General features: G+C 41.7%; 1 protein-coding gene across 1 annotated transcript in view; it reads left to right on the top strand.

The window, feature by feature from the left end:
- DHTKD1 (dehydrogenase E1 and transketolase domain containing 1) overlaps positions 1-14,869 on the top strand; it is a 72,896-nt gene that overhangs the window by 24,231 nt on the left and 33,796 nt on the right. The window contains exons 3-6 of the mRNA XM_058282407.2: positions 3,833-4,044; positions 5,194-5,388; positions 7,275-7,544; positions 11,034-11,205. Coding sequence (XP_058138390.1) covers positions 3,833-4,044; positions 5,194-5,388; positions 7,275-7,544; positions 11,034-11,205 — 849 coding nt within the window. The remainder of the gene's footprint in view (positions 1-3,832; positions 4,045-5,193; positions 5,389-7,274; positions 7,545-11,033; positions 11,206-14,869) is intronic.

Here is a 14,869-nt window from a genome sequence, read left to right as displayed (position 1 = left end):
TTGTTGAGACATTGCTTTTTTCCAGTTTTTATCCCTTAGAGTTAGACCACCCCTCTTACATTAGATGATGTCATCTGCCCGTGGTGTTCACACCACATATATTCTGATGATTCCTATGGCAGTTTCCTCCCCATCTCTCTACTGAGCCCTCTCAGCCACATGTATATCTACATACCGGCCGTTTCTCCATACGTATATCTCATTGGCATTTGTAGCCCAAAGATAACAGCCTCCCCTAGAATTATCTAAAGACTTCCTCTGCTGCTTACACTCTCTCTTTTGTTTATAGTACCATCACGTATTAAGTCAGAAACCTGCGAGTTGACCTTACCTTCTCCCTCTCCTTACCTTCTGCCTCTCCTTTCCAATATTCAGTTCTTCACTGAGCCCCATCAATTCGATCTCCTAAATATTTCTCAAATATATGCCCTCCTCAAACTTGCCTTAGTTCAATTCATTATTTCTCTGCCGAGCTTCTGCATATATGTGTGTATACACATATATGTGTGTGTGTGTGTATATAATTTTTTTTAGGAGCTACCAGGAATTCAACCCAGGACCTTGTACATGGGAAGCAGGTGCTCAACCACTAGCTATGTCTGCTCCCATGTCTATGCTTTTCCTGCCTCAAGTTTCAATGCCCTTTTTTACCCCTTCTGTCCACCTCCACAAGACTATTACAGGTAGACTTTGAAGATGGCAATCTGATGATCATTACAAAACTTCAGTGACTCCCCAGTATCTCTGGGACAAAGCTCACATGTTCTAGAATAATTTAAATGGCCCTTGAGGACACGGTCAAAACTTACTGCTTTGACATCATGCCTGTTATACCTTTGTAATGCCCTGCTCTTACTGAACTACTTACAGGTCCTGGTCTTGTTGTATCCACTAATAGATTCATAACTTCTTTTTTTAAAGACTTATTTTATTTATTCTCCTCCTGTTGTTTTGGAGTTGCTGTCTGCTCTCTGTGTCCCTTTGCTGCGTGCTCTCTCTGTCTGCTCCTCTTTTCTTAAGGGGCACCGGGAACTGAACCTGGGACCTCCCATGTGGGAGAGAGGTGCTCAATCACTTGAGCCATCTTTGCTCCCTGCTTTGCTTCCTCTCTCATTATGTTTCCTCTTTGTGTTTCCTTGTTGCATCAGCTCATCATGCCAGCTGTTTGTGCCAGCTTGCTGTCTTGCTCGTCTTCAGCAGGCTCTGGGAACCAAACCCAGGACCTCCCATGTGGTAGATGGGAGCTCAATCACTTGAGCCACATTTGCTTCCCACATTCATAACTTTTCATGCATTGGTTCCTGTATCTGGAATATCTTCCCATTCCTACCCAATCAATTGGGAGTACTTGTATTCATTTTTAAGGATCCAGCAAGCAACCCCTGTTCTTTGCAACAGAGCTACCCCAAGATCGCCAAGGTAGAGTATAGCACTCCCTCATCTAAGCTCATGTACTATGTGGCAACTCTCAAAACAAAACATTTACCAAAACAAATAAAAAGCTTAACCTGATATCAGAGGAAGGCCACCCTAGGAATATTCTCAAACCCTCCATTTAGCATTTGACTAAAACATGAATTTATTAATGGAAAATATATTCTTACTGGGAAAAACCACCAATCTATGTGGTGGTTTTTGTTTTTTTTTCTTTTTCACTATAATAGCATTATATTTTTGAAACCATTGTCTTAAAAAAATAAAAAAGGTACAAAAATGAGGTACCAGGGATCAAACCCAGGACCTTGTACATGGGAAGCAGTTGCTTAAACCACTGAGCTACACCCACTCTCCCCTCCTTTTTTGTTTTTAAAGATTTATTTATTTTTCTTACTGTTCCCCCTTCCTCTCTCTCCCCCTCCCCTATTGTCTGCTCTCTGTGTCCATTCACTGTGTGTTCTTCTGTGTCTGCTTGTCTTCTCATTAGGCGACTGTGGGAACCAATCCTGGGACCTTCCAGAGTGGGAAAGAGGCGATCATTCTCTTGTACAACCTCAGCTCCCTGATCTGCTGCATCTTTTAATGTCTCTCCTTTGTGTCTCTTTTTGTTGCGTCATCTTACTGCACCAGCTCTCTGCGTGAGCCAGCACTCCTGCGTGGGGTAGCACTCTGTTGGACCAGCTCACCACATGGGCCAGCTTGCCTTCACTAGGAGGCCCTAGGTATCAAACCCTGGACCTCCTATATGGTAGACAGGAGCCCAGTTGCTTGAGCCACATCTGCTTCCCTCTCCCCTCCTTTTTTACAGTCCAGATGTCCTTGGGGTTTTGAGGAACATGTTATTTGAGGCTTTGCATACTTGGCAGGTTGTGATAACTGGCCGAGACCTGCATAAGAGTTACCTCCAGAGTAGTAGTAACACTATTTGTTTATAAAGCTTTATTCCCCTGTTAAGGCTCCCTTAAAGGAAGAGATAATTTCTCAGTCATGTTTGTATACTCCATGCTAACCCAGCTCCTGGCATGTAATAGATTCTCCAGACTTGCTTATTGGATGAACAATGTTCTCTATGTTTATTCCTATAACTGCATATCTCTGTACCCCCTTTTTAAAGGCATGGGTTCAGGATATCTGAAATACATGTAGCTAATAAAAATGGCAAAAAAACACCAAAGAACCACAAAAATGCACAAGAAACCCAAAGTGGTTTTTACAAGTTTAATAATCAATAAATATCACAGATCTAAAGTTTATTGTAAGAAACCAAATGCAATAGAAAGTAAATGTTGGTTTGTTAGACCCATGTTGTAGAATTAGGTGAGTGGTTTGGTGCTAACATAATGACACATGAAAATTTTCCTTTTCTTTAACTGAGGTTCAAGTGAGATTTCCTTTTACTTTAACATGTTGCTTTGCTATTAATATTAATTCATGTTTAAATTCACATTAAGATCAACTGTCCTTGGGGAGCAGATGTAGCTTAGTGGTTCAGCTCCTGCTTCCCATGTACGAGGTCCTGGGTTCAAGCCCCAGTACCTCCGAAAAAACATCAACTGTTAAGCATTATAAATTGCTTTATAAATACAAAGACAAATATTTTGGTAGATAGCTGTTTCAGATAAATGTAGGACATATGGTTTGTACCTATAAAGCCACTGAAATGGAGGTTTCCAATTTCAGTTTGAAATTACTGGAAAATCAAAATGACACAAAGCCCTGTCCTGTGAAGAAATGTTTTCCCCCTCCTATTTTTACAACTTCATAACTGTTTTAGCTTTCTCAGCTGCAAGGAGCATGCAGCGGGGTGGATTAAACAACAGGGATTTATTGGCTCACGGTTTGGAGACTAAGATGAAGTGTCAAGGTGTCATCAAGGCGGTGCGTTCTTCCCAGAGACCGTGGCTGTCGGAGGCTGGCTGCTGGCGTCCTTCGCGCCTCTGTCACGTGGCGGTGCACATGGCGGTCTCTCAGTTCTCTCCTGGGTTCCACTGAATTTCAGCCTCTTGTTCCCTGTGGCTTTGTCTTTGTCTGAAGGGACTTAGAAGGGACTCTAGGAATAGGATTAAGAACCCCCTGATTGAGGTGGGCCACCCCTTACCTGAAGTAGCCTAATCACGAGGTCCTGTTTATATAAACGGTCCTGTTCATCCTCACAGGAATGGATTAAGTTTAATAACATGTTTTTTTCTGGCGTATGTACAGCTCCAAACCACCACAATGGCCTTTGGCCGTATTTTTAGTTTTGCCTTGAAATCTAAGTAAACATTGACAGTGACCCAAGTTGTTAGGAACGGAATATTCTGCATTGAAGTAATTGTCTCAGTATGCTCTATAATTAGTTCTCTACATGGTTGATTATTCTTTCATTATTCTATTTTTTGGTTCCATTTCCTAGAATTATTGAACCTGGGGAAGGATGAGGCCTCTCTTGAGGAGGTAGTAGCCTATCTCGACCACATCTACTGTGGGCAGATTTCTATTGAAACATCCCAGCTACAGAGCCAGGAGGAGAAAGACTGGTTTGCCAGGAGGTTTGAGGAGCTGAAAAAGGAGACATTTACCATCGAAGAGCAGAAACATCTGTCAAAATTGATGCTGGAGTCTCAGGTATAAAAGTAGCTTCTAATATTGAGGGAATAGGTCAGCTCATTTCCTACAAAGATATTTAAATAGAAGAGAGGTAATTAAGGCATTAACTCTCTGAACTTACCTCCCTCCCCTTCCCTTAATACAGCAGGTCATAGAATATACTTACCACTGCCATCTGTTCTAAGTAGAAAAAAGTCAATCATCAAACAGCTGAGCTCTTGTTTCTCCTTAGAGTCAAAATACTTTTAATGTATTTATCTATTTATGCTATAAACGCTTACTGATCCTTAAGAGCTTACTTCTCTTTTTATTGCCTGAAGTGATCAAAAGGACTATGCTTGCGGGAAGCTCCAGGGTTTGATCCCCAGGGACTTTTGATCCGTGTGGAGCTGGCCCACGCGCAGTGCTGATACGTGTGAGGAGTGCTGTGTCACGCAGGGGTGTCCCCCGCATAGGGGAGCCCCACGTGCAAGGTGCGCGCCCTGCAAGGAGAGGCGCCCCATGTGAAAAAAGCGCAGCCTTCCCAGGAGTGGCACCGCACACACCAAGAGCTGACACAGCAAGATGATGCGACAAAAAAGAGATGCAGTTTCCCAGTGCCACCTGATAATGCAGGCGGACACAGAAGAACACACAGCTAATGGACATAGAGAGCAGATAATGGGGGGGAAGGGTAGAGAAATTAAAAAATTTAAAAAAAAAGACTCTTCTTGGAAGAGGCTCTCTGTAACAGTTAGTGGAGTTAAATTTCAGTCAGGGCTATGATCAGGACTCTGGCACACTAAGATGACAAACCTATTCCTAAGTTATGTAGTTTACAGCCTTGATTAAATACTTCTGTAGAGTCCCATACTAAAATCGAATAACTGGGAAAGGCAGCAGGAATGTAAAGCCTGGCCCCTCTTCCAGAAGCACGCACTTTCCAGGGAGTTCCTCTTGCGGTAAGTTTTATTCCACCTCTCAGTCTCTTCTTGTTACCCGTTGTTGTCCGGTATCATCAGCAAAGCTTCCCTCCTGTGCTGTGCCTCCCTCATGCCTGTCTGTGGCAGATGTAGTGGAGTCACTTGAAGTAGCGTGCCGTCATCTTCCATTCCACAAAGACCTGTCTGCTTCCTCCCCAGGAATTGTCTCTCCTGTAACTAATGCGTCTGACGTGATGTTCCACAGGAGTTTGACCACTTTTTGGCCACCAAGTTTGCCACAGTGAAGCGATATGGATGTGAAGGCGCTGAAAGCATGATGGCCTTTTTCCATGAGTTGCTGAAAATGTCAGCCTGTAGTGGGGTAACCGATGTTATTGTTGGGATGCCCCACAGAGGGAGGCTTAATTTATTGACAGGCCTGCTGCAGTTCCCTCCAGAGGTAAGGTGCTTTCCAGGTTTCTTACTGGCAATGTACAATTGACAGTTACAGAGTAAAAATAACAAAAATACTTCTTTCTTAGGAAGCCAACTGAGCATATGAGCAGTTGGTCTAGGGTATAGTTAGCTAATTCTTAGAACCTAATACTGCTGGATGGAACTGGTATTTAAGTGGATTTTCTATATATTCTTACATGGATTCTTCCTTCTCTAAGGAAAGCTAAAGGTTATGCGACTAGATAAATTTTGTTCTCTGAAGCACGCTTTTCTTTTTTATAAAAATTGCTGAAATGAACACAAGGACCTATGAAATTTTATGCAGTTTTCCCTTCCAAGAAGTCTTTGGTCCATATATTTGCAGAGTTTATGGTTAAGGAATTATAAAACTAATAATACATTATTATCTCAAGAGATTATCAAAGGGATTGCTGTTATAAGTAATTGAATCTTGGTATTCCTGCTCAGTCCAACCTTAACTGCTTTGTAAGTTTCTCAAAAGACTGAAGATTTTGTCAGGGAACATCAGACAACCTGGCGTTGAGTAAAGCTGCGGCCACTATGTGTAGGGAGCTTCACTAGTGGTCTTGGCCAGGAGATGAAAAGGATGTTAAAGGGCACATCAAAGTTGGACAGAGGGAGCAAATAGAAGGAAGTGTTAACCTAAAGACCACTAGAAAATATAGGTACTGTCATGTCTAGGGGTCAAGCTTTGCCACTAATATCCTATTACCTCAATTTTTTTAATAATCAGAGGATAACTCATCAAGAGATGAATGGATAAACAAAAAGTGGTATACACACACAGTGGAAAGTCATTCAGCCATAAAAAGGAATGAAGTTCTGACACCTGTGATAGTATGGATGACCCTTGAAGACATCTTGTTGAATGAAATAAACCAGGCACAAAAAGTTAAATATTGTGTGATCTCGCTCATACGAGATACCTAGAATAAACAAATTCCATTGAGATGAAGAGGTTAATAATTAGTTTTTTTAAGACAAGTATCTTAGATAAGGTAGACCATGGCAGAGTAAAAAGGCAGACCGACAGAGGTGTGTGCTTAAATATGTGAAAAAATGCTTAAACCAAAAATTGTATTCTAAAATATCCCAGACTTAAGCAAAGATGCAGAGATGATCACACATTTTTATGTTTGTGAAAAACACGTATATACCCACATTGTATGAACATGTATGTTCCTATTTGTAGACAGGTCAGTAAGAAGCTGTTGCAAACTAGATACGTTTTGGGGTCATTCCAGCAATTTGGATGATTTAGAATCGTGTTATTTTTGATAAATACTTTGGTCTGCGATCCAGCTTGGTTACTTACTACCTGAAGACATTTAACAGTTTCCGTAACTTGTCTTATTTGTTTATTATCTGCAAAATGTGGTAATAACACCGATATCATAGAAGAATGTGAAAATTAGGTCAGAGTTTAACAGAAAGTCCTTGGAGAATTGAACAGTGTAGTTCTTTGTATCTGACTTGAGCTAAGTAGTATACGTCACATTCTGTCCAAATGGGATTAAGTTCTATTATTTTTTCTCTGCCTTTGAAAAGATGAATGCAAAGTTCTTTCAGAAAACGTGTCCTGACAGATTTTTAAGAAACGATTTTTCTCATTGCAAGAGAATCACATTTGCGTCATGTGGAATCCCTCTTGAGGTGTTGGCGCTTCATTTGATTCAGAGGGTCTCCAACTAGTTCCAAGCAATCGAGCGGTTAGAAATCTATGTCTCTCTTTAAATACTGGAGGCGTAGAGTAGTCATGAATGCATGCGCACGAAGTTTCTTTTTTAATGGTATGATTTAAACTAAGGGCCTTCTCCCCAGTCTCCACCGTTATAAAAGAACGCTTTCCTCTTACGTCCCCTCGTCAAGCTGATGTTCCGTAAAATGCGAGGCCTCAGCGAATTTCCAGACGACGCCTCGGCCACGGGCGACGTGCTGTCTCACCTGACGGCGTCCGTGGACTTGGACTTCGGCGCGCACCGCCCGCTCCACGTGACGCTGCTGCCCAACCCCTCCCACCTCGAGGCCGTGAGCCCGGTGGCTGTCGGGAAGACGCGCGCCCGGCAGCAGTCGCGGCGGGAGGGGGACTACTCCTCCGAGAGCGCGGCTCGGCCTGGAGACAGAGTCATTTGCTTGCAGGTACCTCTCGCGCCAGGGCGTGAGGCCAGGGGCTGGGAAAGCCCGGGAGAATGCATGCCAGGGTGGGGAGGACGGAAGGGAGACCGCCGACCTTCAAGGTGGACCTGACCGGAGCTTTTGGGAAAAGGAGACTCGGGGGTCATCCTAAAAATGCATAGCCCGGATGAAGTCCACGGGTGCCTGCCTTCAGCCTGGGGTCTGTGCTTTTCCTTTAGTTAACTGCGGGGGGGGGGGGGGGGTATCGATCGATTGGCTGCTTGTTAGATGGCAGATGTCATTCCGTCCCTGCAGGTACCACCCACTGGGAAACCACATGGTATCCGTATTTCTAATGAGGCCTCCTACTGTAGATTTATTAATTTTGTTTGATTATTTGTCTTAAAATGAAGGTCTTCGGGATTAAGGAATACAGTACAGATTAAGTAGTGTGGCTTCTTTCCCTCTCCCCCAATCTTTGGGAATCCGGCAAACATCTTGTAGAGGTTTGGGCTGTGGGTCACATTTTCTTCTTCAAGTATTCATTTATACAAGAAACATCCACAACTGGGGGATAATTAATCCCGGAGATCAGTGCCTGAGTTTTCAAAAGAGAAATAGATAAATCTGAAAGGTAATAGAATGTTTCACTAAGTATACAAGCATAACCACATTATCCTATTCCTGGTCTTTTTTTCATGGGCCAGAAACTTAAAAAAAAAAAAAAAAAAATTAGACCAGGTAGAATTGAATTTGATTTTCGAGGTATTTCTAAATAGAAATTTAGGTCTAAAGACATTCTCTTTACCTTTAATGTGACCTAATTTAGGATATTCTAAAATACTTTAATCATTCGCTGTTACTGGGGACATAAAGCAGATCTTAAGATTGATGAAAATGACATTTTCTTTTAAAGAGATGAGAACCTGATTGTCCTCCTTCGTCTACTGTGTTCAAAATATATTTTGCCCTGCTGTGTCTTTGTACGTCTTGCTTTGCTCAAGTGTACAATTCTAATTTCTTATAGGAACTCTATATTTGGAGCCTATAAAATCCAGGTGGGTGAGATTTCTGATACTTCTTTTTCTGACCCTCTCTCATTTCTCTTGGCCCTGGACCTGGAGAAAGAAAATATTTCAGTTGTGATCTGTGTCTGTGTCACAAACACCCAGCTGTGTTTGGTTGGCTAGCTTTCACCTTACCCAGAATTCACATGTTTATGGACCCTCACTCCCGCAAAGCTCCCTGGGCATGGTGTAGTGGTATCTGTCTCTCTCTTTTTTTAAAGATTTCTTTTTTTCCCCCGCCCCATGTTTGCTCTTGCTATCTGCTCTCTGTGTCTGTTTGTTGTCTGCTGGTCTTTTTTTTTTTTTTTTAGGAGGCACAGGGAACCAAACCCAGGACCTCTCATGTGGGAGAGAGGTGCCCAATCACTTGAGCCACCTCTGCTCTCTGCTTGTTGTGTCTTTCATTGTATCTCCTCATTGCATCATCTTGTTGCATCATCTTGTTTGCCAGCTTACTACGTTGGCTCATTGTCTTGTTCGTCTACTTTAGGAGGCACTGGGAACCCAACCCCGGACCTCCCATGTGGTAGGTGGGTGCCCAACTGCTCGAGCCACACCCACTTCCTGTGGTTTTTCTTTTGACTCCAGAAGGAAAATAATAGTAGATGACATGCATGCTTTAGAGCCAAGAATCCTAAGGCCGTTAAATAATAGTCACGTTGTGAACAGATGTTATGTTCTTCCCAGATGAAACGAGCAATTCCTCTACTATAACATTTTTGAAAAGGGACAGAAGAGGAGAATTTCACTCTTCCTTTCTTTTCTGATCTCCTTTTGCATCCTTACTCCACAAGAAATCTCCTCAGCAAGTAGACCAACTGGGCAAGGAGCCTTCAGATGTCAGGAGCTCCTGGAGCCTGCGAGGTCTGAGTGTAGGACTTTTCAATGTAGTGCATGGTGTCAGAAGGACATGGAGGCTGGTTGAGTGCCGGTTTCTCACGTACGAGGTCCTGGGTTCAATCCCCAGCACCTCCTTAAAAAAAAAAAAAACATGGACTCGAGCCAGGCAGACCTAAGTTCAAATCTTGGGTCTGCTGCCTTCTACCTCAGTGAGCTTAGCCCTGATCCTTAGGCTCTCTGAGCCTCAGAAGTAAAATGGAAATATTTTACGTCTCTCATAGTCCTCTAAGGATTAAGCGGGAACATGTATATATAAGGTGCTTGATGCAGGAGAAGGCACTCAAATATTTGAAGGGGTGGGAACATTTGATGGTTAAATAAAAAAAGTGGTTAACTAAGGCATCAGAAGGGCCAGAGTCCACTCCAAGCCATGTGGCATGGATCTTCTCTCTGAACCTTTGTTACCTCGTCTGTGAAAATATGGCTCCTTTGCCCAGTTATGGAGTGGATTAGTTGAGGTAATGTGTGAAGCTCTGTGGGCAATAGAGTCCTACCCTTATGTAAGGGTGTGTTATTACCAGGTAAAAAGATTCCAAAACGTCTGTCAGATCCACAGAGCCTAGCATCGGAGGGGTGGGCTGGAAATGTCCCTTAGTGAAAGAAGTGCTTCATTTCTTAGCCAAAGTGCTCTACTTTAAAGAAAAAGAAATGGCCCTTTTTAAAATGGACATTTTAAGTGGGATTTAAAAAACCATTCTTCATTCTTTGTTAACTAAAGGCAACCATGGTTGCCATACGTTAGGACATATCCTTTTTTTTTTTTTTTTTAGTTAAGGGTCTTGGTGGTTTATGATAATGGCCTTTTGCATGCAGTCAGAAGAGCTCCTATTTTCTTCTTCTAAGCACTACAGATCACTCATTTTCTTTTTGTTTTATTTTTTCCTCCCTCTCCACCGTCTTCTGCCTACCAGGTTTTGTAATGATATTATGATCTAGCAAATGTCGAATGGCCTAGAATAGCGCCCTTGAGACAGTCTCTCATAGTCATTACTGTTTTATTTTTATCTCAACCCTCCTTTCACCTGTGTGTGGTACACCTTTCTCCCACACCTCCTGGTTGTTCCTGTCCCGTCATTCTCTCCTGAGTTCACAGTGCACCCAGTAGACCCAGCCAGGGGCCGAGAGGATTGGGTAGAAGGAAGAGTTCAAGGCTCCTGCCCTCTTCCTTATGTCCTGCAGACTGTTTTCCTGAAAACTTTACCAGAGCTGCGTTTCTCTGCGCACCTCCAACAGCCTCTCCTTTTCTGATGCTGCTGCTTACATTAGAAGGTTTGCTTGGATAATGAGGTTAGGTGTTGATGGAATAGAAGGAACAGGTCAGCTGAGAGTGGCTGCAAGACGTAAAGGGCTGATTTAGTTTCTTGACAGCTGCTTTGGAGAGCAGCCTAACCAGTCTGGAAAGTCCTATAGCCAGCCGATTTTTAGGGTGGGGAGGATCCAGAAGGTGCATGTTTCACTTCTCTTCTTTTTTAAAACCATTCATTCTGATCTGAAAACGTAATTTCTTTGTTCTTTATGTTCCTTTTCTTTTTTCCCCACGGCTTAGGTCCACGGTGATGCTTCTTTCTGTGGTCAAGGGATTGTTCCTGAAACCTTTACGCTCTCGAATCTCCCGCATTTCAGAATTGGCGGGAGTGTCCATCTGATTGTCAATAACCAGCTGGGTTACACCACTCCCGCAGATAGAGGACGGTCTTCCTTATACTGTAGTGACATTGGTATGTAACACGGGATGGGCTGACAGTGCTGGGTCAGGCACGCGGTTCCTAGAGAAGCTTCTTGTTCACTCAGCAGTGAGTTTCACTGGCTGCCCCTTTGGTGTTTTGGGGTCAGCTTTGGGATCAGGAGTCAGCAACACTGTTGCTGAGTTATTGTCCCTTTTGAAGTCTGAGTGATCTTTAAATCCAAGGAAATAAGAAAGGAATGGAACTTAGGAGGTGCAAGAGGGACCATCTGGTAAGAAACCAGAGATCAGCACAGTTGGTACAATATTAGGTTGTCTTTAGGATATTCAGTCTTGGAGTACTCAAGACCTTAGTCAAAAAGGGTATGTCCACCTAATAAATTAGGGTGAGTGATCTGGTTGAAATAAGAGGTAAAGAATCAAAGTCAACTGGTTTTAATCTGTGAAACTGGTGGATTTAAGAGAAATTCAGGAAGTCCTTTCTCAATTTAAAGCAGAGTGGGTATCACCATCCTGAAATCCTCAAGATTGAGGAATGAACAAACATAGAGGGCAATGCAACTATGGGCCAAAATAAACTTATTTATAGTAATGGAAGAACTTGTAACATTGGTTTAAAGACAGTGGTTACCAGAGGTCCTGAGGGGAGGGGGAAGGAAGAATTGGTATAACTTGGGGCATTTTTAAAGCACTGGAATTGTTCTGCATGATTTTGCAATGATAGATACAGGCCATTATACATTTTGTCAAAAGCCTATAAAATTATATGGTACAAAGTGTAAACCATAATATAAACTATAGATCATGGTCAGCAGCAATGCTTCAGTATTTGTTTATCAATTGTAACAAATGTGCCACACCAATTTAAGACATTATTAAGAGGAAAATTGTGAGGGGTGGATAGGGTGTGTGGAAATACAATATATATATATGATGTATATATGTTACTCATTTGCTCATTGTTTTTTGCTCGTTCTTTTTACTCATTGTCAGCTCTTTTGTTTTTCTTTAGGAGGCACCAAGAACCAAACCTGAGATGTCCCATGTGGGAAGTGGGTGCTCAACTGCTTGAGCAACATCCCCTGTATTTTTTTTTTTTTTAATTAAAAAAAATTTATCTAAGTATTTTACTCATACATAAACATACATAAACAATAAGTATATAGTAATAGTTGTGGACTTACAAAACAAACATATAACATCATACCTTGTACCTCACCCTACTACCAATACCTTACATTGTTTTTAAACATTTTTAACTAATGATTAAAGAACCTTGTCAAAATATTACTACTAACCAAGGTACTTTTCCCCCAGCCCATCCTGTTATTATTATTATCTTTATATCATTTATATATGAACATACATAAACAGTAAGTGTATAGTAAAAGTTGTGAATTTACAAGGCAAACATGCATAACTTCATACAGGGGTCCCATATACCAACCCTCCACTAACACCTTGCATTGTCATGAGATGTTTGTTACAAATTATGAAAGAATATTGTCAAAATCTTACTACTAATTATAGTCCTTATCTTGCATTTTATATATTTCCCCCCAACCCACATTGTTATTTAAATTTATTTTTTATGACAGAAGTTGTAAACTTATAAAACAATCATGCACATGTGCAGAATTTACAAACAATACCCCTCTATCAACACAACACACAGTGGTGGAACATTTGTTACAGATAAAGTAATATCATCTGATTGTTACCATGTCCCTGGTGTACATTTGGCACACATTTTCCGTACTGCCCCATTATCAACACAGTACATCTTTGGCATAGATGCAAGAATTTTATATAACTGCCAACCACAGTCCATAGGTCACTCCAGTTGTATTTTCCCATGCTTCTCCAAATTCCCAACACCCTGCACTCATGATGTGCATTTGCTCTAGCTGTCAAAGGACACTGTTGCATCTGACTATCAACCACAATTCTCATTCATGTCTTGGTTTACTGTGCTATTCAGTTCCTAGATTATTCTCTAGCATTCTGTCAATTGGCATTTACATCCCTAGACTACCATTTTCAGCCACATCCCCATTTATAAACTAGCTGTTACTCACTATTGTTACCATCCACTCTATACATTTCCACACTTTTACAGTAAAGCTAATTAAAACTTCTACATACATTAAACATCAGTGGTCCATCTCAGTCCCCCTCTTATCTCCTTTAAGAATCCACCACCTACCACCAGGTCTTGAAGATATTTTCCTATAATTTCTTCTAGAAGCTTTATGGTTCTTGCTTTTATTTTTAGGTCTTTGGTCCATTTTGAGTTAATTTTTGGATAAGGCCTGAGATAGGGGTCCTCTTTCCTTCTTTTGGCTATGGATATCCAGTTCTTCCAGCACCATTTGTTGAATGGACTGTTCTGCCCGAGCTATGTGGGTTTGACGGGCTAGTCAAAAATCACTTGACCATACACGTGAGGGTCTGTTTCTGAACCATTCATTTGGTTCCATTGGTCTATGTGTCTGTCTTTATGCTAGTACCATGCTGTTTTTACCACTATATAGCTAAGTAATATGATCTGAAGTCTGGAGATGAGAGTTTGTGTTTCCTTTTTAAGATGTTATTGAGTATTAAGGACCCCTTACCCTTCCAAATAAATTTGATAATTGTGTTTTCAATTAAAAAAAAATGCTGGTGGACTTTTTATCGGGATTGCATTGAATCTTTCTATATATTTGAGTAGAGTCGATATCTTAATGATATTTAGTCTTCTAGTCCATGAGCATGGAATGTTTTTCCAGTTGTTTAGGCCTTTTTTGATTTGTTTTAACATTGAGTTGTAGTTTTCTGAATACAAGTGCTTTATATTGTTGGTTAAGTTTATTCCTATTTGAGTTTTATCTGTCATATTTTATTTTCACCACTCTTTTGACACTTTTAGTTACTTATATTGATATAATCTTCATTTCTAGACTCTCTTCCAGGCAGGCTTCTCTCTCCTGTCTTTTCAGGCTCTAGCACACACTTTAGTTTTTCCTGAAAATCTGGTCTCTTGCTTAGAAATTCTCTCAGTTTCTGTTTATCTGTGAATATTCTAAACTCACCCTCATTTTTGAAAGACAGTCTTGCTGGATATAAGATTCTTGGCTGGAAGTTTTTCTCTTGTAGTATCTTTTTTAAAAATTTATTTCTCTCCCCTTCCCCTGCCCCTCCAGTTGTCTGCTCTCTGTGTCCATTCGCTGTGTGCTCTTCTGTGACCGCTTCTATCCTTATCAGCGGCACTGGGAATCTGTGTTTCTTTTTGTTGCATCATCTTGTTGTGTCAGTGCTCCTTGTGGGTGGCACCATTCCTGGGCAGGCTGCACTTTCTTTTGCACTGGGCAGCTCTCCTTACGGGGCACACTCCTTGCGTGTGGGACTCCCCTGTGCAGGAGACACCCCAGCATGGCACGGCACTACTTGCGTGCATCAGCACTGCACATGGGCCAGCTCCACATGGGTCAAGGAGGCCTGGGGTTTGAACCACGGACCTCCCATGTGGTAGGTGGATGCCCTATCCATTGGGCCAAGTCTCCTTCCCCCTTTTATAGTATCTTAAGTATATTGTACCACTCCCTTCTTATCTCCAAGGTGTCTGGTGAGAAATCAGCACTTAATCTTATTGGTTATTCCTTATACGTTATGCATTGCTTTTCTCTTGTTGCTCTCAGAATTCTCTCTTTGTCTTT

This window comes from Dasypus novemcinctus, chromosome 20 (genome assembly GCF_030445035.2).
Source record: "Dasypus novemcinctus isolate mDasNov1 chromosome 20, mDasNov1.1.hap2, whole genome shotgun sequence".
Classification (NCBI taxonomy): domain Eukaryota; kingdom Metazoa; phylum Chordata; class Mammalia; order Cingulata; family Dasypodidae; genus Dasypus; species Dasypus novemcinctus.
This window is presented reverse-complemented; position numbering and strand designations above follow the sequence as displayed.